We start from the raw sequence: 23,878 nt of genomic DNA on the forward strand, positions 1-23,878 counted from the left end.
TCTTGGACAAGCATCTCAGCTCCCTCCTTAAACTGATCTGGTAGGTGTTGCAACAGGGTCTCTAGGGTGTCATAGTGTGCCCTGTCGTATCTGGCCAATAGTGCCTGCGTGTTTGAGATACGCCAGATGTTGGCCGCCTGAGCTGCTACTCTCTTCCCTGATGCCTCCAGCACTTTTGACTCTTTGTCTGGGGGAGGATCTTCACCTGTGGTTTGCGAGTTCGCCCGTTTGCGGGCATTAGAGACCACCAAAGAGTCCAATGGCACCTGGCCCTTTATGTAGGTTGGATCGCCAGGCGCCGGTCTGTATTTCTTTTCAATTCTAGGGTTAACAACCCTTGACCTTGTGGGTTCTTTAAAAATATCCGCAGCATGCCTAAGGACCCCTTTTAGCATGGGAAGAGTCTTGACAGTTTTTTCTGCAGTGGAGAAAGTGTCAAAAAGGTAGTCAGCCTCCACAGGGTCAGCATGCATTTCAACATCATGGTTTTTAGCTGCCCTCTCAATCAAAGCATGAAATGCCGCAGAATCCTCAGTGGGAGATGTCTTGACGTTGTACACCTGAGGGTCAAGGACTGCATGCTGATCCCCCTGATCACCTGCTTCCACCCACGAGTCCGGTTGCTCATCAGGCTCCGTGTTGGCAGGAAAATTGTACTCCTCATCCTGCTCCCCTTCATCAGAATAAGTGGGTGAGGGTGTCGCACCTCTTAGAGTCTGTGGAACTATTGGCTCAACCAAGACCGGTGTTTCTGGTGCAGGCTTTTTGCGCTTTAGAGGAATTGTGAATGACTCCAAAGGCTGCAATGCTGTAATCTTCCTCTTGTAAAGCGTAAGCTTTCCGGTGTCGGCATCGATGAAATGCTCCGACTGCTCCTCTAAAGAGGGTGGTCGATGCTTCAAACTCCCAGCCGGGTGAGTTGTCTTCGACACTACCGAGTCTTTGGGCACAGACCGTGGTGCAAAGGCCTTCGGCGCCACCTTAGGCGGTAACGTGAAGAGGATCGGCGTTGAAGTTTTTTTGCATTGGGACAGCTGGCTTCGGGGCGGAATGTGTCTTCGGTTCCGACGCAGAAGCCTTGTCCTTAAGTCGCTTGAGGGAGTCCGAGACCTGCTTCGTAAAGGAAGCAGATGGTTTCGTCGACCCGACCGATGACCTTGGTCCGCCCCCAGGGGAAGACCCGAGCGTCGTTGCCTTTTGTTTCTCTGACCGAGGCGCGGGAGCATCCTTCACCGGTGCGCTACGATCCTTGTCCACGGCCGCAGACGTCGACGGCTTCGGATCGGCAGCCTTGACTTTTGGCGTTGGGATCCCAGACTTCGGCTCTGCGCCCTTGGCCGACTTTTCCTCGACAGGCCTTCTGGCTTTCGGCTCGCCGGCCTTGTCCGATGCAGTCTCGACAGCCTTCTTGGATTTCGGCTCGACTGCCTTGCTCGACACCAAGACGACGGCCTTTTTTGAGCTTGGCTCCTTGACCACTTTTGGCACCTTGGCTGGGTCGATAGCTTTTATTGTTTTGAGGCTTACGAAGACGACGGCGGCGATGGGGGAGCAGACGTTTTCGGTTTTGATGGCGTCTCGGCCATCTTTGTCTTTGTCGACACCGTTGGTTTCAGTTTCGGTTTCGACAATGGCGGCTCCGCTGAAGTGTCCGTAGCCGGCCGGAAGGCGGGGCCGTGGATCTTGGTGTAAGGTCTTGGGTAAGGCCATGTGGCGATCCCTCGACCTGAGCCTTTGTATGAGTACGAACGGGGTATAGCTCTTCCTCCGAGCTATCTTCCATGGCCCCATAGGCCTCGTCGTCGTCCCCTACCTCGTCGACGACTTCCTCTACGTCTTGGCCTTCGGCGTCCGCTTCGTAGTCGGACGCGACGACCACCGATGGAGGTGAAATTTGCAGTTGAACCTCTTGCTCGTCCGCTTGTGCGTCGTCGAAGATGTCCACCGGTGCTGGAGCCGATCGCCGGGCCTCGAGTCGCGCTGCGCGCCGAAGCTTGATCGTTTTCTTTGAACGAAACCTGGAAAAGGCCATACAGTTGGCCTCGTCGTGGTCCGGCGACAGGCATTTGTTGCAGACTGGGTGGACATCGATGTGTGGGTACTTGGATCCACACACGGGACAGTGCTTGAACGGACTCCGTTCCATGCCGTCGAAAGTCTTGCTGCGTCGACTGGGCCTCGATCCCCGAAGAGTCACACGATCCCCCGGATATCCGACTCGATGAGTTGGAACAAGTCGGGCACCGAACGCAAACAATACCGACGGTTCGAAGAAGGCCTTTTGGCCTCGAAAAAGTTTTATATCGATTCCGAACAGGAGTTAACGAAATCACATCCGAACCCAACGGCGGAAAAAAACAATCTAAGGATGGAGTCGATGCCCATGCGCACTGTAGTCCAGGGGAGGAGCCACCTATCTCGTGATACTTCGAAGACTCTTCCAGGACAACAATGTGCAATCATCCGGACCCAACACTAGGCGGCGATCTATGCTATAGATATGAATTCGAGAAACAACGGAGTCTGGTCCTGGGTCTAAAGGGCAGCTGGACCTAATATACCTAGTAAACAAAGAAATGGCTGGCCCTTACAATGATTTTTCTCTCAAATTGGTGAGAATACAAACAATGAAAAATCTTCTGTTTGTTAGGGTTACTTTATTTAAACCCATTTTAAATTTTGAATCATTTTTATATATTTTTTCATGAGCGAGAAAAACACTTTACACAAAAACATTTACAATATTTACAACTAACATGCAACTCACATATATACAAATATACAAATAAATCCACATTTATATACAAACTTCTTTTACATGAAAACAATGGCAATTGTATATCCACAAATAATTATTCTTTGTGAAAAAACTCAAACCACTGTAGTGCCCAAAAAGGTCAAAAAACAAGCAAGGCAACAAAAAATTGGATTATACTCTTTCCGATTAGTTTAAAGTGATTATTAATCAACTAAAGGACTAATGAATTATGGTGCCTATTTGCCGTCTGCCGACGCGTTTCGAATCTGGAAAAAATTCACAGATTCTCCTCAGGGCTCTGTCAATGTAGTGATCTATGGAAAATAAAGGAAGTTCGTTTTAATGGCTAAAAATTATACTTTGAGATCCCTGTATATACTGGAAGTCACTATTTAGATTACCTTCACAATTGTATGGCAAGGTCCCGCCGTTCGAGAAGTTCAGGTGGAGGTGGGGGCCATGGACTTTTGATTTTTGCAGAAAGTTCTGTGTTTGGAAAAATGCGTGATGGTTACTAGACCATCCACTACAGTACAGTTAAAGTGTCTCTATAACTAAGGCTCACATGTCATACCTTTGAACGTTGTGGCAACAACGCTACCGGTGTTTGCACCCTGAAATTATCCTGCTCGTGGAGCGATGCCGATGAATCTGTAACGCACAAATGTGAATTGTGCTTACTAATAATTGGATACAGATATTACGTTAGAGTTTTTAACATTTAGGTTTTAACTTCTTACGTAGTGCGGGACATACCTGTGGGGGGAGCGAAGTTTTATTCACTGGTCACATTGTCGTTAATTAGAATCCCAACACTGCCGTGGTCTTTGCTGAAAGCGGGGAGCAGGCTGTGGGCTCTTCAGCGGCGTGTGGAGGTGCGTATTTTAGTCGCGCTGGATTCAAAGGGTGAAATTACGAGGAATTATTAAATTACGAAGAATAATTTAATTAGGGCGACATGCGCGGCATATTGTTTGCCATTAGCTCGAGCCTTCGTTTCACTCACCTCACTCTCGGATGGGTGGACCAGGAAATGCAAACTCATTGGTGGAGAAGCTACCATGTGAGCTCCTACTTCACAGTGAACGTACCGCTCGGCATTGTGGTTGTTGTAGTTATTTCATTGTGGGGCGCTTTTGGATTTTAAAGGCGAGAAATCTCAGATAAAGAATTCAACCCCGTTTGGGTGCTATTGAATTTTAATATCAAGTAGGCCTCTTTCCTTAGTAATATTTGTTCAGTATTTACACCAGATTTGGATTGATTGAACAAAACAGTCCATTGGAACTCATTCTCTCCATGTTTATTGTCAATAAAATGTTGGACCAAGGGCGCAGTAAGGACTTTGTTTTTAATGCGTGACCTATGTTGTGTCATGCGTATGTTCACTTGTTGATTCGTCTTGCCTATATACATTTTTTGACAAGGACAAATTATAGCGTAAACCACATTCTTTGTTCTGCAATTGGTAAAGCCTAAGTGGGTCCACGTCATGTTGGTATGTTGAAGGATTTTACCCTCAATGGTTGTGTCACATGCGATACAGTTCCCACACCTGTGGTGTCCCTCTATCGGTTTGAGGTGCCATTGGGACAATGAATCATTTTTGGGTTTAGTGGTTCGGATATCTGCACGAACTAGTTGCTGACCAATATTTAGATTTTTCTTTAATGCAAATATCGGGCGGGGAAATGGTATTTCCAACTCCTCTAGCAAATGCCAGTGTTTCAGCACCATTTGTTTTATTTTGTGGGTCTCTGCACAAAATGTCGTGACGCAGACCAGGCTCTGAAGTTCACGTTTCATTTTTGTTTCAAAGAGACATTCTCTAGGTGTATATCGAGCTCTCTTAAAAGAATGTTTCAATAATTTTTTGGGGTAACCACGTTGAACCAATTCATCACAAAAGTTTTGCCCATGCTGTTCAAACTGTCCAATCTCTGAACAGTTCCTCCGAATCCGGAGAAGTTGCCCATATGGCAAGTTCGCCCTCAGGTTTCTAGGGTGCGAACTATCGTAATGAAGGATGGTGTTTTTGTCCGTTGCCTTCTTGAATAACGACGAATTTAGGCTTCCACCTGCGTTTCTTATTTCCACATCAAGGAAGGTCATTTTTTCATTACTTGAGTCCAGTGAAAAATGTATATCCTGGTGTCTTGTATTTAGCCACTGGTGAAAGTCACTCAACTCGGAGTGGCTCCCCTGCCACAGGAGCCACACGTCGTCGATATAACGATACCAGTGTACTATATGTTGTTTGAAAGGGTTGTTTTCCTCAACAAATTTTTTCTCATATGCGGCCATATATAATACGGCCATCTCAGGAGCATAAGGGCATCCCATCGCGGTGCCCTTAATTTGCATAAAGTAGTCCTCATTGAAACGGAAATAATTCTTTTTCAGCGTGATTTCAGCCAGTCTCAGTATAAAGGATGTAGGCACTCTATGGGGTCTTTCCCTAGAGTCAAGATAGAGTTCAATCACTTCTAACGCTTCGTCCTGTGGGATCTGCGTATATAATGACGTCACATCCATAGTGACCATTAATTGTGATGTTTCTTCAAATAAAACCCCCTCAACTTTCGTTAAAAAATCAGTGGTGTCCCGTAAGTAAGCTTTTACTTTTGACACAAAGGGTTTTAAGAAAAAATCCACGTATTTGGACAGTGGCTCGAGACACGAATCACACCCCGAGACGATTGGTCGCCCCGGGGGTTTAGACAATTTTTTATGGATCTTTCGCAAAAAGTGTGTCACCGGAGTTCTGGGGAATTTTTTTATCAAAAAGTCACTTTCTTTGGGACCCAAAAAGCCACTGTCTGTGCCAGTCTGCACAATCTCTAAAATTAGAGACTGTATTTGTTGTAAAGGGTCTGTTGTCAATTTTCGATACCACTCCTGATTATTTACCTGGGAGAACCCTTCTGCTAGATATTTATCTCTTGGCCAGATAACAACGGCACCGCCCTTGTTGGCCTGCTTAATCACCAATTATGGATCTTCCTTTAGATTTATTAGTGCTGTCCGTTGTCCCTTGGTGATGTTTGGTTTAACACATTTCTGCTGACGTTCTAGTTTATTAATTGATGACAACAGGATTTGTTCAAATGCATATATTTGTTTGGGAATGTTTTGACTTGGTACAAAAGTAGACTTATTTCTAAGACCCGTGGTCTCCATATTACTGATCAACGGTTGGTTGGCAAAGAAGGCTTTCAATCTGATCTTACGACAGAATTCTATTGCTTCCAACTTGATCTTGGTGAAATCTGTCTTTCTCGAGGGAACAAATTTGAGTCCCAAATTGAGGACTGACTCTTCGTCCTTTGTCAATGTCCGAGCGGATAGGTTGACTATGGTGGAGGGGCTTTTTACGATTTGTAAAAGTTTCTCCTGGTTCGCATTTCCCATGGTGCTTTGAATTTTACTTTTGACTGTTGGCCTTTCTCTAAAAAAGAAGTTTGGTTTTTGTTATTACCTCCTCTTGAATCAGAACCTGATGACTCGGAAGACGAGGTCTCAGAGAAAGTTTTAAACCTGTTTCTCGATCTACCTTGGAAATTTGAGAGTGCTCCTCGAGATTCCGGTTGAGAGTAAAAATCGTCTTTAAGGAAGGGGTAAGCCCTTTCTAATGTGAAGGATTTAGAGTCCCTTTCGTACTGGGCTGTCTTGTTGTTAATAGTATTGTCTTTAAAAGATTGTATCTCTTTGTCTATTTTCTCTAACAAAGCCTTAGAATCGAGAACCACCTGGCTGTCCCTGATAGCCGTAGTAAGTTCCTCAATTTCTTGTAACTCCTTAGCACATATTCTCTGAGCTGTTTCTATCGTATGGACCATTAAGTCCCTGCTGCACTTTGTATTTATGCAGCTAAAGCCCTTTTTATAGTCCGCATCATCAGTAAAGATCACAGGGACATTCTTCACCTGAAGACCCCATGGGATGGTCCCACCCCTTAGGTGCTTCAGGAGAAAATGGCCGTGTAATTCTGTGCGAATCTGTTTCTTGCGAAGTCTAGTTAGTTTATCAGTTTCGTTTTGCTGTTGAGCTGAGGAGCTCAAGGTGACTTCAGCAAAGGGGGATGTGGCCAATAAGTTTTGAATATGGCTCTCAGAAAAAGAAAGAGTGTCCTTCTCGCCCATTACTTTGGAGGGACAAAGAAGTCTCTCCACGCCGTGAGTAGTAAACAACTTACAACATGGGAAATTCTAGTGCCCTTGAAACTCTCGTGAGTGTGCACTCGCTCTAAAGTTTGAGAAACAACGGAGTCTGGTCCTGGGTCTAAAGGGCAGCTGGACCTAATATAACTAGTAAACAAAGAAATGGCTGGCCCTTACAATGATTTTTCTCTCAAATTGGTGAGAATACAAACAATGAATAATCTTCTGTTTGTTAGGGTTACTTTATTTAAACCCATTTTAAATTTTGAATCATTTTTATATATTTTTTCATGAGCGAGAAAAACACTTTACACAAAAACATTTACAATATTTACAACTATCATACAACTCACATATATACAAATATACAAATAAATCCACATTTATATACAAACTTCTTTTACATGAAAACAATGGCAATTGTATATCCACAAATAATTATTCTTTGTGAAAAACCTCAAACCACTGTAGTGCCCAAAAAGGTCAAAACACAAGCAAGGCAACAAAAAATTGGATTATACTCTTTCCGATTAGTTTAAAGTGATTATTAATCAACTCAAGGACTAATGAATTATGGTGCCTATTTGCCGTCTGCCGACGCGTTTCGAATCTGGAAAAAATTCACAGATTCTCCTCAGGGCTCTGTCAATGTAGTGATCTATGGAAAATAAAGGAAGTTCATTTTAATGGCTAAAAATTAACTTTGAGATCCCCTGTATATACTGGAAGTCACTATTTAGATTACCTTCACAATTGTATGGCAAGGTCCCGCCGTTCGAGAAGTTCAGGTGGAGGTGGGGGCCATGGGCTTTTGATTTTTGCAGAAAGTTCTGTGTTTGGAAAAATGCGTGATGGTTGCTAGACCATCCACTACAGTACAGTTAAAGTGTCTCTATAACTAAGGCTCACATGTCATACCTTTGAACGTTGTGGCAACAACGCTACCGGTGTTTGCACCCTGAAATTATCCTGCTCGTGGAGCGATGCCGATGACGAAAAAAAAAAATATATATATATAAAAATGATTCAAAATTTAAAATGGGTTTAAATAAAGTAACCCTAACAAACAGAAGATTTTTCATTGTTTGTATTCTCACCAATTTGAGAGAAAAATCATTGTAAGGGCCAGCCATTTCTTTGTTTACTAGGTATAGATATGAATTCAGCAGCCCACATGCCTCGAACGAAAGTATTATTCCAGATAACAAAGCTCTACTTAAAGCCCCCAAATAAAAATCAAAACTTGTCCTCCTAACTCGACACTGGACCAGACTGTTTTTCCTACAAACATACCTTGCTTGACCTTTCCAGTGGGGGCGGAAGATTCATAGTTAATATTTAGAAGACTTTCACTCCTAAACATACCACTACAACAAATAAGGGACATCTCTAACCTCTATGCATTACACATCTAAAAACTGGGCACTTTCTAAAAACTTTTGACGTGAATGTATAAGTATTTTATTGCATTTTCTCAGCCTCTCTCCTTCTCAGTCAATCTACCCAACTGTCATCTTTAGGCACTTTGAGGCTTTTTGCACAGATTGGACTGACATATGAGACAGTGGCATGTGTCCACTCCATGAATCGTGGAGGCCCAATGTAAAACCTCTGAGGTACGTTACCATTCACATGAGGCATGATTGAGAGATATTTTTGTGACGTGCCCATCACTACAGTCTTAAATCCAGCCCAAGGGATGGTGACAAGAGAAGCTCCAAAAGAGTATCATGTCCTGAAGTAGACGGCCAGTTGTAGAGCTGGTTAGACCTCTGGGTACATCAGCAGTGTTGCTGATCTGCCCCCGAACCACCTTTACTTGAAGAAGCAGAAGCAATAAATAAGGATGATTACCATGATGACTAGGATGTTATTTTGGAGCATGCTGTATCCCTTTAGCCACAGACCGATCTGGCTAAATTCGTCTTTAGCTCTACTAGGGATTAAGCTGTGGGGAGAGGTCTCTCTCGATGGGCTATTTCAAACAAAAGACAGCCATGCACTGGCTAAAAATGCAAATGAGCTGCGGCCAGGAAAGTGGATGCGCACAGGATACAAATTCCACGTCTAGCCTATTGCAAATTAGTGATAATGGTCAAATGGCCTCCATGGGATTAAATGAGATAAGCAGGTATTCTCACTACACACATGCAGGTTTCCACCTTGAAGAATGCAAATATTCAGCTTCAGGCAAACAAATCTGAATAGCTCACGTGTAAAAACATGGTTTGAAAATTTGTGACAGTAAAAAAAAAAACTACATTCAATATGCTTTGCTCATTCCGGTGAGTCTGTGATACTCTAGGGTATTGGGAACATTTTTGCTGATCCTATGCAGGCACAGACCTTTCTAAATAACATTCAGCAAAAAGGAGGGGCACTCCTGCCTCTGGTGAACCGATGGTGGAAGACCCTCACAATGAGGTAGAGAGAGTCAACAGTGGATCAGTAACTTGGGGCAGAATTGTGAACATGACCAACACAGACACAATGCTTTGTATCCGTTGAACCTCTTACTCTTCAGTGAGAGTCCCAGAATGTAAACTAGATGTAAGATGTCGCTGAGTCCCATAAGTTATGTGGCACCACCATGCCTCACTAGATGGTAAATTTTCCTCACTCAAATCCCGCTTTTCATATTATGCATAGTGAATCTGAAGCAGACACCAATTTCTTTATAGCTACACAGGCCCCCCCCTGGCTATTTGCTAACCTGGAACACTATCTTCTTCCTTTTGTTTGTTGATTATTGTACTCAAGGATCTAGAGTATCTCTTTGGGATGTTTTTTCGCCCGGTGTGGGTATGTTGTGGATATTGCGGGGAGTTTGAGAACATTGCAACCAAGTTATTAAATAGAAGTTTGTTGCACAAGTCAGAAGTAATGCCACTACTATCAATAATGTGTCAAGAAAATATACTACAAGCTGGCACCGATTGATGGGAAGGACATGCATCTACACTCTATAGATTGAGACTTGGAATATAAACAGATGAAATAATTAGGCAGGTGATGGCATATGTAGCTCATCAAACTATTGGTATCCTAATCCTACAATAAATACACTTTTCGCAAATAATCTTGCTCATTCCTAGAGCGGCCACTGATTTTTCTCAACATATTTCACAAACTTGAGGGAAGTTGCTATTAGAATGAACAGAAACGACCCCTTGAAGCACCTTCACACCCACATGGATTAAGAAAGCATATACTTAATAGTGCAACACATTTTGAGACAAATGCACATAATACTGATCAATTTTTATGCCCTTAATCAACTTGCTCGAATTCAACCAAATAATGTTCTTGATGAACAAACCATCATCTGGGGAGGTGCCATAGTAAGGCAAGTGACACTACACAAGTGACATTCTACACAACATTATGATACAACACGGACTGCCTGATTTATGGAAGATTGGGCACCCAAAGGAAGATGAATTTAAATTTAACTACTTGGTCCACGACACCTCATCACGCACTGATTTCTGAATGGGACTAAAGAAATTATGGGACGGACTACCTCAATTTTTTATTTACCTAGAATACTTTCAGATCATTCTCCAGTAATTCTAAAATTAAACATTCTGGATTACTGGCGACCGCAGTCACTCTAGCACCTACAGCCAGTTCAACTCTTAGACCCTGTGTTTAGGGAGGAATTAGTACAGCCATAAGTTATAGAGTAGGAGAACGCTCAGAAAACACATTAGCATCGATAACGAGGACACAGTGCGAATATAAAATGTGCTGCAGATCATTTGCAGAAAAGAGGATTAATTTAACAACTCTAAAGACATTTTAGAAATCTTTACTAACTTCTATACAGCAATATACGCATCTTGCTTGACGAGTCAGGTGACAGTCATGCATACTTTTTGAGATAGAACAGGTTGGCAAGGCTGGAGATGGAGGAATGGGAAACACTGTGCAAACAAATACAAATAAAAGAATTTAAAAATAAAATTTAACATGAAAAATGGAAGCGTGCCACGAACAGACTACCTCCTAGAAGAGGTTTATAAAGAATATGTAGAAGAGCTACCCCTAATTCTACTAGAAGTATAAGAGTGGGTCTATCAAAGACATAAGCTCCCAAATTCGATGAGAGTAGCTATTGTGATAATGCTATTAAAACCAGACAAAACTCCTGAACCATACAGACCACTGTCACTCATCAACATAGACTGTAAATTCCATACCAAAAATACTAGCTTATAGATTCCTCCTCCTTCTTCCTAGTCTTGTTAGCCCGGACCAACATTGGTTTATCCCGAGAACATCTATTTGATGGTAGATAGAGGGATTAGACTGCCCCTCCTAAGTGCTGGTAGAATTGCATTAATAAAAATGGTAATCTTACCAAAGCTACTGTTCCTTTTTCAGAACCTTCCCAGCCCACTTAGCAAGGTGTTCTTTGGACAGCTGAAGACGCTAATGACCAGATTCACATAGGCAGGGAGACAGCTGAGAGCAATTCATTTAGCAGTTTTCAATGCCCCTTACCACTAGGTTTTTTCAGACAGTGATAACTTGCCATTTGTCTGCCGACTCTAAATTGGGTGGGCAGCCCAACTCTGGCAAAACCTCTGATGCAGATTAATCTGTTGGGCCATCGGAGGGGTATAACAGCAGTCGACACAGAGTAGTGTCTGTCGTCGACATACTGAAGGTGTGTTAGACTATAAATGAGGTGGGCGGACCAGGCACTCGTTGTCATTGGGCTGAAGTGCCCGCTCTTCCAAACTCTAAATAGGGCCCTCAGATAGGTCTTCTGGTCTACAGTATGCAAGATATTGCGATAAGTTTGATCAGATTTCCTTGAAGGTAGCCGGCATGCATTAGTAAGACGCTGACCCAATTTTGTTTGCATTGTGATACTAGCTATTTAAAAATAAGTGGTCAGAGCACATCATAAAAATGTCTTTCAGTTGTCTGGATATGCACTACTGATTTTGATTCCCTGTTGTCTTAGTACCTTAAAGCTGAGGAGTGTGTGTAACTCACTTTTTCTAAGAAATCTTTAAATTCAGAGATGATTCCCAAGATTTCCTTTGCAGGGAACGATGCAAAAGCAAACCAAGAAGTGGAATAGTTACGTTGAGGAGCTTACAGATGAGTGTACCAGAAGATTTCCGCCAAGTATCTAAACAGTGACCACATTAAACACATTTTTTCTTATATTACTGAAAAAACAACAAAGAATGAGATAAAGATTCATTTGAGCTGCAGATAAACCGCAACATCCAAGACATGGATGAACTTTAAAAATCAAGAAACACGAGGGCAAGAGAATTGAGGGGTAAAATGTAGAGGACAGGGTCAAAGTAAGTAACATGAATGCCTGCTAAATAATCAATGTGATTACGATTCAGACCCAGCTTATACAATTTAGTAAAAGGGATCAACATTGACTAAAACTCTCTACGGGCAGGTCAAGGGGAACACAATATAGAAAGCTTGGAAATGTAATAGAAAAAAACCTACAACAATCTGCATGAATGCCTGTTTAAAATTGGTTAGAGTAATTTCACATATTTTGGACACAAAAGCTGTGAAAAAGGAAGGGTTAACTGTTCAAATCCTGATATTTTTAGAGTAAGAGTAAAGAGGAACATACCTGGTCAACGTTAGAATTACGTGGTAGGAAATAAATAATGTTGTTTGTTATTTTCTGGCACAGTTTAAAAATTTCAAATGTGAAAATGAGTCAAGGAAATTTCTCAGAAAGAGTACACCAATCAGATCACGAATCCATATGCAGCAACATTTACAATAAAATTAAACATGTTCAACGAAGGTGAAACCTTCCATCAAGGAACAATTTACAGTACATTATGTTTGGAAGTATATCATGCAGATCTCTGCCGTCATGTTTTTCCTGCATTGCTAGACTGCAAGAATGTCACGCCAGAAAAAGCAGGCTTTCAGATGGCTTCCCTCAAGCTGGAAGAATAGGAGGAACTATCTAGGTTAGGTTAAGAGTCCACTACCAAAGAGCAGAATTCGCGTTAAAACCAGTATTTAGCTTTGTAGTGTTAAGAAGTATCAAGGAATTTATTTATCTGTTGGACATATAGAGGTTTCTGTACATTTCTAAAATATTCTGAAAAGCCACTCAGTTCCAAAATGTGCCATAAATGTACAATTTAGCTGCAATGTTTCCAAATATAAAACACAGAGAGAATGCTGCATTTATTTTTAGGTTACATTTCCATCATTTGACTAAAGTTTAAGATAGGTTGTGGCTTATAATCTTTCAGATACATATGAGTGACTTACCATTTTGAGAACTAAAACGTCAGCCATTACTTGCTCTCTGTAACTGGTAGAGTCCAACAGCTGTCCTCTGTTAATGGGGAGAAATATTTCTCAAAAATGAAACATGTGACCGCTCACTGTCAATCAATTTTCATAACTTTTATGGCCACTGTTGTATTAGACAAAATGTATGGAAAGAAGTGTTTCGTCGTTTTTTATACGTACTATAGGATATCCAGTATGCTTGATCTCCACTGAGATGACATTTATTGTGCCTTTAAAGACAGTTACTTATGCACAGCACTGCAGTAAGAAAAAGGACAAACTTTTTCCTGGAACTAACCTAACCTGAGTGAGTGAGTGGAGTCTTGTAATGCGCAACTTAGCCCAAGGGCATCAAGGCGCCTGAAAGATCGTACAGCTTGTAAATCTTCTAGTGCAGGACTACGGATAGGCCTCTACAAAGAGCTAAGTTTTTAATGCTTTACGAAAAAGCATAATAGAGGGTTGTCCTGCCAGATCAGGGGGAAGAGTGTTCCACAACCTGGGCGCCAGGGAAGAAAAGGGTCTCCCTCCCCACCTTACTTTGTGAAAGCGAGGGATAAACAGGAGGTTTTTATTAGAAGAACGAAGAGTTCTACTGGGGGAGTAAGCATGTAAGAGGGACCGAATGCCCTCAGGGTCTGAGCCATACAGGGCCCCATGGGCAAGACAGAGGATCTTAAACGAGATCCTACACTGGATGGGCAGCCAGTGTAGGTTCTTCCTGGCCAAAGAGGCTGAGGAGAAGTCTAGGAAGATTAAGAACCATCCTGGCCGCCGCATTTTGCACTATCTGTAAGCGCTGGATAAGATTCTTATTAATGCATGAATAGAGTGCATTACAGTAATCCAGTCTCGTGGAGACGAGAGCCACAGTGACTTGCTTCCGGGCTTCAGGAGAGAGGCAATGAGCGATCTTTCTCAAGATCCTGATGATACCACAGCAGGTGGAAACCGTCCTACTGACCTGACGGTCGAAGGAGAGCGTGGTATCTATCAGCATACCCAGGTTCCTGGCAAATTGAGAAGGGAGGGGGCAAACTCCAAGGGATGATGGCCACCAGTCACTCGACCAGATATCCTGGTCACCCCCTAAGATCAGAACTTCTGTCTTCTCTCCGTTGAACTTCAAGGAATTCTGAATCATCCATTGAGAGACTGCATCCATGCAGTTCCTGAAGTTAAAAGCCGAGGTACTCACCGAATGAGAGAGGGAGACCATGATCTGGGTGTTGACAGCGTATGACAGTACCTCTAACCCAAAAGATCTTACTAACCTGGTGAGTGGGGCCACATAAATGTTAAAAAGTGTGGGGCTCAGGGAAGATCCCTGGGGGACCCCACATTGCACAGGTTTGGAAGGGGAAAGGAATTTACCCAGCTTCACCCTCTGTTCTCTTTGGTTAAGGAAAGAGGTCAGGAGACTTAAAGCTGCGCCTCCAACACCAATCTCCCGGAGACGTGCGACCAGGACAGAGGGAGACAAGGTGTCGAAGGCTGCCGTAAGGTCGAGCAGGACAAAGAGAGTGGTCTGGCCCGTGTCGACCTTCGAGCGGATGTTATTGATGACCACTGTGAGGGCGGACTCAGTGCTGTGAGCTCTACGAAAACCGTGTTGAGATGGATCTAACGAGCTGGAGTCATCCAAGAAAGAGTAAGTGATAGTTAAGGTGTGATTCCAGTATTTTTGCTGGTGCGGGTAGCAGAGATATTGGGCGGAAGTTCTTCATAACCCCAGGTTGCTAGGTTCATCACCTCTAAAAGGGGAGGGATAGCCACCTCCCTACACTTCTTAAGTATCTTAAGAGGGTAGGGATCCAGAGGGGAACCCGACTTGGTTTTATCAAGGAGCAGGTTAATCCTTTCCAAGGTAAGAAGAGGGACGTTTAGAAGGCTGGGGCAGGGTGCATTCGGCCAGCAATCAGGAATGGAAGGGGCAATAAAAGGGGGTGCAACCAAATCAAAATTAAGTGATTGTAGTGATGTATAGATATCAACTATTTTAGTGTGAAAGAAAGTGGAGATCTTATCACAGAACTCCTGAGAGCCCACTAAGGGGTCCGATATCTGAGGGACAGAGAGGGAGTCTACGATCTTGAACAGATCTCTGGGAGAGTTGAGGGAGGCCGTCAGATTAACAAAATGAGCCTTCTTTTCTTCCATTATAGCCAGTTTATATTCTTTAAGGAGGCGTTTGTATATATCTCTCTCCTTGGGATCATGGTGAGCCCGCCTACACCTCTCCTGTTTTCTACAGCCCTGCCTTAGCAACCTAAGGCAGTCGGAAAGCCAGGGTGCCGAAGGTCTCTTTCTGGCAGAGTAGTGCTGTTTAGCAGGGGCCAAGATGTCTACTGCTCCCGAGATGGAATTGGAGAATTCGAGGGCAGCGGCATTAGTATCCCTCAGGATGAGAGGCCTCAGTCTGGTCATAAATGGGGCAAGTGTCTCGTTATTAACCTCCCTATAATTCCTTCTTAATTCCCAGTTACTACGGTCGGTGGAGGTGGGGACAGAATGATAGAATTTAAGCTCCAACGGAACGGCCAGATGGTCTGACCACGCCAGAGGGATAAGGGAACCTATCTTTAATCTGGGATCATTAGAAAAAACTCCGTCCAACATGTGGCCGGCAGAATGGGTGGGACTCTCCACAAGTTGCATCAGGCCACACAATGCTAACGTTTCCACCAAGAAAGAAGTATCACTGGAGTTCGAATTTTCAAGATGATAAATGAAGTCACCCAGCAGGGTGATGTTAGATCTGTCAATAAAAGATTCTAAAATCTTCGGTAGTTCATGACTAAAGGCAGACCTGCGGCCAGGAGGCCTGTAGAACAGAAGGCCGGAGAAAGAAACTGTGGGCGTAGAATTAAGAGAAAAATACATAGCCTGAAAAGAATCTGTGGAGGTGAAAAGGTGTTTGGTACGACAGATGGAGGAACTTTTATGTAATATACCCAGTCCTCCTCCCCTTCACCCAATTCTGTCCATCCGAGATAAGGTATAGCCCTCAGGAATAGCGTCGACAAGCTCGGGACCTGAGGATTCCTACGCCCAGGTTTCCGTAATGAATACCCAGGACGGTTTCCTAGAGGGAACAAAGTCTTTAAAGGCGATGTTATTTTTAATTAATGATCTTGTATTAATAAGGAAACCCTCTTCAATAACCAAGGAAGGAGAATCAGGTATCTCAGTAGTAGGCTTGGTCTTAAAAGTACGCAGTGTTTTAGGGCGATTGTGTTTGTTATTACAGCTACAGCTAGGAGCACGTAAAAGCGCCCCTGGGCAGAATGAGTGGTGGCAGGACTTTCTAGGGGGCTTCAAGGCCAAGAGAGCTTCAAGAGAGTAAAGCGCACTTACTTGGGGACAGAAAGAGGTAGGGACAGCATCCCTGGCCCCTGGCGCAGACGGGCTAGACTTAGGCGCGAATTCGGCGCGCGCCCACTGCACGCGTCCGCTGAGCGCAGAGGAAGCTGTGGAAAAGTAAATTTTGCCATGTCATATGTGCCTACGTGTTCCCCATCTTATGTTATATGTGCATGATCGATATGCATGTATTCCCCTCTGATCGATTAAAGACGCAATTACAGTTGTGTCCATCTCTAGTATGCCAGTTTCCAGTTTTCGTGAATATAACGAATATCAGGCCTATGTAAAGCTACGTTGCCACGTTTTACAGTGTGCACGTTAATTCATTGAATTGTCCCCGTTTCTAGGCCTCAAAAGGGCCCGGACTCAGATTCAGCTCCTGTCTCCTGAACCCTCTCCGAGGAGCGATACAGCCCCCACCTGTATCCCTGACCCTTAGCCTACTTCTTGCCACGCAGTGCCCGGCTCGGCCTGGCTCTGCCTCCCAGTCTGCCAAGAGTATGTTATGTTTCTAGTTATCAGTCCAACCCTCCTTCTCTGCATTCCTAAGCTACTGAATCGCATCAATAGTTTCCGTCATGGTCTAGCCTTTATGTCTCCATATAAGAGAAATACTGTATTCATATTCATAGAATATTCCTCGCACATGCAATACATTTAGAATAATGCATGCACCAGTCTTAGTGTCTGTTAGCCTTTACCCTGATAACTTTTGGATTCTATCAACATGTACTATAAACACCAGATACTAGATATGCCTAGGTACATGTCGCTCTGACCCTCCAGACTTTCGTCTCCTCTTCTAGTGCAGAAGTCATAGCCCCCAGTTCTCCCTGGTAACACGTCATTGCCAGTTTACGCGCACCACTAGGTTAGAGGTCCCAGCTGCTCAGGTAGCCCCCTCCATGTTTCCGCCCCGTTTATGACATATTCTGTTACGTTTGCATCACATGTCTATGTATACGCCCTGTACACACCTCTTGTTACACCCACTTTATGCCTTATCTTTCGCGACTGCTACAAACTCCGCCTACTGTATTGAATGCAATGTAATTGTTTTTAGTATATATATTAATGCACTGTTATTAAAAGCCAGCCAATTCCCAGATCCTGCCCCCGGCAGCTGCCATCCTATTCCCATGCAGGCTGTCCTGTTCCTGTCCTTTTATGCCTGATTAAAGCCTGTATACTTCAGCTACCTCGAATCTTGACTCTTATTTATTGAGCTATCTGTTATTAGAGTATCCTGAAAAATAGAACCGGTAATTAATTATTTATTTACCACATAATGGCGCCCGAATAGGGACTTGCCCTTTCCCCACGCGCCGGAGAAGCCACGCAGGCCCCCTGATCCTCTGCAGCCGTGACGGAACCATACCGGCCACGTGCATATATTTCTGCTTCAAGTATCCCTCAGGCCCACGGAGGAGACGGAAGTTGCGGTCCAGCGTCCAGACGAGGCGGTGGAGGAACGCGGCGAGTCCCGACCAGAGCCCAAGCCGAGAGTCCAAGGTCCGAGGTATCCGGAGGCCCACCTGTAACTGAAGTCCGAAGTTCGTCCGTCCGTCGTCGTAGCAGTCCAGTCCAGTCCGAGGCCTTCCGTTCTTGCTGCCCGGTGAGTACCATTGCTGGGGTAGTATCTAGACAGGGTCAATTAATTTGTCTCTGGTCCGTGGGTTTGGGTACACAGATCCAACACGAAGTGTCCACCTAGGTGGATGCGGGTCCTGACGTGTCTCTTTATGAGACCGGTAAGTTTCGTACTGTTTTAGCAGTGCATCTAGTCATTCCAGTAAGTTCTGTTCTGTTCTCGAGAAATTCATGTGTTTCTGTTTTCAGTATTCCAGGTAGTATTCTGTCCGAACTGTTATTTTAAATGTTATTTCATGTGTTTTCAATGTTGTGGTATGAGTGATTTGTTTTCAAGTTATTATTGTGTTTATCGTGTATTGTATTTGTGTCCAGATTCCAGTCTAAGTCATGCCTCTGTTCTCGAAGTTACGTCAGTTAAAAACCAGAAAAGGTCTGCTCGAAGAAGCAGTTCCTGTCCCGTCTAGGGACAGTCCAGGTCATTTTATGTATCATAAGCATGGCATAAGTGCCATATTATATCTAGACTTATGGGTCGAGTATACTAAAGATCTAGAAGAGAAATATAGATGGCCTGTATCAGGTACATGGGATGCCGAGTGCATCATGCGAGTAGAAGAAGCATTATGGAAAAAGAAATCCAGACAGTCCCAGAAAGATGCCATCGAGTTATGGCGCAAAGAATCTCATAAAAGAACCGAAAAAGAAATCAGAAAGTCAGAATTAAGTAGGGAATCCTCAGAAAGAGCCCAAGAAAGGGAATTAATCGAAATAGGTGAACGAGTTAAAGCCGAACAGTCAGACAGACAGAGAAATGCCCTTATTAAGGGTATGTATCCTCTTCTTGCCGAGGGCTTGCCAAAAGCAACCCCGGAAGCACCATGTAATTTTCCGCCGACATTGGTTCCGATTAAGCTACGTCACAAACCGACCGCAGCAGATATTTTTCTCTCGTCCTATTTGGACGACACAGTCCCAGAATATGCAAATCCTGTTCCGCCAGCTCCTGTAAATAATGTAATTCCTGTTCCTCCAGCCACCGGGGCACCTGTTACAGCACCTGTTACGGTACCCCCGGTCCAGCCCGTAGTACAAGTTCCCGCTACATCGGTCACTCTGCCAGCACGAAGAGTATCAGTCGACGATTCTAGTATAGGGGCCGCGGGGGGAGGTCCTCCTGGTACCCCGCCGCCACACAAACGTGTAACGTTAGTCGAGTTACATGAACGTGCGTTACAGCGTACGCCCAAATATCAGTCCGTTGCAGATATCAGACGAGCTCTCACCGAATGCCGTTATGATCCAGTCCCAGGCGATGATAATATGGTTATATATTCATTGCGTGTAAGACGGGTGACCGAGTATTTGGACACCCTACCGAATATGAAAGAAGATCTAGACAGAATATATCGTTTCATCCGTACAGGAGACTATCCAGAAAGTATTGGCGAAATCATGTCTCTAAGGAAAGCTGAGACCCAGCTCATGCTATTAAAATTTCTAATCAATTGTTTAGTAAGGGAACAAGATTGTCCGACTAAGGATCCGATCGAAATGAGAGTTCTGACAAAGTGGAGTGATCATATAGCCGAGGGAAGACACAAGACACTCAGTAGTATAGAGAGTATGTACAAGAAAATTCATAAGGAAATAATAAGGTTACACGAGAAACGCAAAGCAGCACAAGTAAGCGAGAAAGAAGACAACACTGATACTGAAGAGGTAGAAGACGAGAATACCGCCAGAATAGCGTATGTAGGTAAATCTAGACTTCTAGACCGACATTCACGCCTAGAACACAAGAAAGTTTTTCACCTTCCAGCACTAGAACAAGGTTCTCTAGAACAAGTATTTCAAGCTACCGATCACATTCTGAAATCACGTATCGGTTATAGTGAACTTAGTACCATGCATGAACTAGAACTAGCCCGATCAGCAGTCCGATGGACTACTGATTCTACCACTTTTCCAGATGAAATAGTGGCACAAATGTTTCTGAAACTGCCCCCAGCCGAGCAGCGACTGGTGGGTATGTATATGATCCAACACCTCATTACACTGTATGAGGGACAACATTCTGATCCAGGTCCGTTACATGATGTTCTGAACGAGTTGCTCCAGTATAGATGGAAAGGTTTAGGTACCGATTTAATTAGTGTCATTCTAGAACAGCGCCACAAATATAGAACGTTTCTGAATCCGCATTTTGTTCATGTCTCACCTCCAGAAAGTAAACCATCTTACATAGATAGACAGCATCCGTTACGAGAAGTACACCCAGTTAGGACAGCGGGTGGTGAAATGCAACGAGTATTTGTTTACACCCCTATCACAAAGATGGAACTCTTAGAGATGAAGAAATTGATTCCCTGTCACGACAAAGATCCAGCAGGGTTCCATCGAGAATTAAAAGACATGCTCCGTATGGGAGAATACACGTATCCAGATATCATTAAAATGCTAAAGGTCCTGTTGCCCCCAGGGGTATATGAAAAACTCAAGGAAAAAGAATGGGAGGTGGGAGAGAAAAAGATTGATTGGACAGCTCTAGAAGCTGAAGATAAAATACGAGTACCAGGTACCGGTCTTGGGGACAAATGTAAAGAATTGCCCGAGTTATTGATACAAGTTTTGCCAAGGTTATTATCCACGAAAAAGGAAGATTGGGATGCAATCTCAGCATGTAAACAGAAACAGGATGAAGACACTAGTGATTTCTATTCTAGATTTGAAAAATGTTTTATTATTAACAGTGGTTTGAAGACAGGTAGCGAGTCATACCCTCATCTTTTTGTTACTAAACTAGTCGAGAATTCAAGCCCACAAGTTAAAAATCGAGTTTTGAAAGTCGAAAGTAGTTGGCAAGCTAATACTCCGTCACAAATGCTCCAGATGCTCCAGTATCACCAGAATAGAATCAGGGAAGAGCAAGAACACGAAAAGAGACGTATGAAAGACACAAAAATGAAAGTACTAGTTGCACAATCTGTTCCACAAGACAGTCAGAAGAGGGGTCCGAATCAAGCCAGTCATCCTGCAGCTCCCGTTAAAGGGACATGCAATTATTGTAAACAGCCAGGTCATTTTATAAACGAGTGTGCAGTTCTGAAACACAACATAGCTACTGGTAAGACTAAAGAAAGACCACGTCCGCCTAGACAAGAACAAGTTTCACAGACTTCTCAGTCACCACAGAATGCACAACAGACAGTTCCAGCTCCGCAGCCTATCGCTGCAACACAGCATGTTACACAGCAAATGTACCAGTATGCCCAGACAGAGTATCCAGAATATCAACAGTATTCATGAAACAGCCTAGAGAGGGAGGTAGGCTTGCCTCTCATCGAGATACCTGTAGATCAAGAGGGTCCCTATGTGCACAGTCAAGTATTAGGGAAAGACAGAAAGTTTTTGATTGATACAGGGGCAAGTAGGACTACTATCAGTCATGACGAGGTTCCAGGGGCTCCGCTCTCAGGCTCTAGAAATGTTTCCCTTGGATTTTCAGGAAAGCCTATTGTTAACGAGATTTCAAAGCCAGTTACTCTAGAAGTTGGTCCATTGTCCCGAACTACTGATTTGTTACTTACGAAATCATGTCCAGAAAACTTGTTAGGCATTAAAACATTGAAAGAATTAGGTGCAGTTATTTGCTGCTCTCCAGAAGGAGTCCGATTGTTTTTGCGTGACTTCAAAGGTCACTATGTATTACGTGATTTTGATCCAAGGTTACTAAATGTCCCGCAGCATCTATGGGCGCAAGGTCCAACTGATGTAGGTTTTATGCACATCACACCCCATCGTGTGACTCTCAAGCAAGGTATAGTCTTGCCACGAATCAGACAATATAGATTGCCACCTGAGGCTGTAGCAGCCTTATCCAAAATTATTGATGAGCTCATTGCTCAAGGAGTGGTTGTAGAAACTGACTCCAATGTATGTAATTCTCCTATCATTCCAGTCATGAAACGTACTGATCCAAATGCACCTCCAGTATATCGATTAGTGATTGACCTTCGAGAACTTAATAGATGTATCATACCCCAGTATCCAGTAGTCCCAGATATTTCATCCCTATTGACAGCCATTGATTCTGAAGCTACATTTTTCACTGTCATCGACCTCAAGAATGCATTTTTCAGTGTTCCCATTCATCCAGACAGGTTTGTATGGCGCAATGAATAGACTCCCGAAGGAGTATCTCCGCGCCTTAGGCCACAACCAGAGAACAAAAAACTCGTCATCATTTTAATGAAATAGGCAAGAGAACAGTCAGATTAGAGATTTGAAAAGGAATGTTTTAAGTTTTTTCCTAAAAGGGAAATGTTCCCTACATACTCTAATTTCCTTCGGGAGTAGGTTCCACAACTTTGGACCCGCTAGCGATAGGGCCCTTCCCCCTTTCCTTGCCTTCATGGCCCTGGGGACACATAGTAGTTCCTGATCTCCTGATCTCAGGAATCTGGACGGCACATAAGGGATAAATTTCTCAGTGAGGTAACCAGGACCTATTCCAGTCAAGCATTTGTGGATGACGCAGCAGATCTTAAACATCACCCTCTGCTTAACTGGAAGCCAGTGCAGTTTGGCCAACAATGGTTTTGAGGGAGTGCGGGGCGGGACATTCAGAACCAGTCGTGCAGCCGTGTTTTGCACAACCTGCAATCTAGCAAAGATGCCCTCGTTTGCAGCTAGCATTAACCCATTGCAGTAGTCCAGCCTGCTTAAAACTAGCGACTGGACCAACGTTCTCCTGGTGGTATCTGGTAGCAGGGGGAATACTCTCCTGAGAAGCCCAATGACATGGAAACATGAGCCCACCACTTGATTAGTTTGTTGTGTGAGGGTGAGCTCATGGTCCAGTTTGACTCCCAGGTCTTTTACCACGGTTTTGGGCACAGGGACCGGGCCAAGATCTTGAGGCCACCAGTCCGGGGTCCACAACCGTTTGGCCTCTCCGAATAGCATAACCTCCGTTTTGGAGACGTTGCACTGCAAATAGTTAGCTGCCATCCAGCGGGCCACCTCCTTCATCCCTCGGGCGAAGGAGTCCCGCACCTCAGGAGTCATCGTTTTAAAAGGGAAGAGGAGTTGGGTATCATCCGCGTATGATACTGGAATGAACCCGTGGGATCTCATGATGTTAGCTAGGGGGGCCACGTAGATGTTAAATAACGTGGGGCTCAAACAGGAGCCCTGTGGCACCCCCTTTGAGATCACCACCTCCTCTGATTGGTATGGCCCCAAGATGACTCTCTGGGTGCGTTCGCTGAAAAAGCTCCTGAGCCAGGCCAGGGCCTTGCCTTCCAGACCGATGTCAGCTAGTCTGGAGGTCATGATGTCGTGTGACACAGTGTCAAACGCCGCTGACAAATCCAGAAGCACCAGAACAACGGAATAGCCCTTGTCCTGTAGCCTCTGGAGATTGTCAGCGACAGACAGCAAAGCAGTCTCAGTACTGTGCCTGGGCCTGAAGCCCGACTGGGAGGGGTCCAGTACACCTGCGTGTTCAATAAATTTTGACAAATGCTGATTCACATGCCTCTCAGCAAGCTTCCCTATAAAAGGGAGAAGAGAGATCGGTCTCAGATTTGTCAGCCAGTACCTTTTCGGTTTTTGTTTAAATGGAAGGAGCTATAAATTCACACGAGCTCCTCAAGGTTTCACAGAAAGTCCTAGCATTTACAGTCAGGCACTT

The 23,878-nt window shown here is 44.1% G+C and overlaps 1 protein-coding gene across 1 annotated transcript in view; it reads right to left on the reverse strand.

Moving 5' to 3' along the window:
• TGS1 (trimethylguanosine synthase 1) overlaps positions 1 to 23,878 on the reverse strand; it is a 345,615-nt gene that overhangs the window by 105,219 nt on the left and 216,518 nt on the right. The window contains exon 12 of the mRNA XM_078687296.1: positions 12,539 to 12,617. Within this exon, the coding sequence (XP_078543422.1) occupies positions 12,539 to 12,617 (79 nt within the window). The remainder of the gene's footprint in view (positions 1 to 12,538; positions 12,618 to 23,878) is intronic.

Source organism: Lissotriton helveticus, chromosome 4_1 (assembly GCF_964261635.1).
Source record: "Lissotriton helveticus chromosome 4_1, aLisHel1.1, whole genome shotgun sequence".
In the NCBI taxonomy this organism is placed as follows: domain Eukaryota; kingdom Metazoa; phylum Chordata; class Amphibia; order Caudata; family Salamandridae; genus Lissotriton; species Lissotriton helveticus.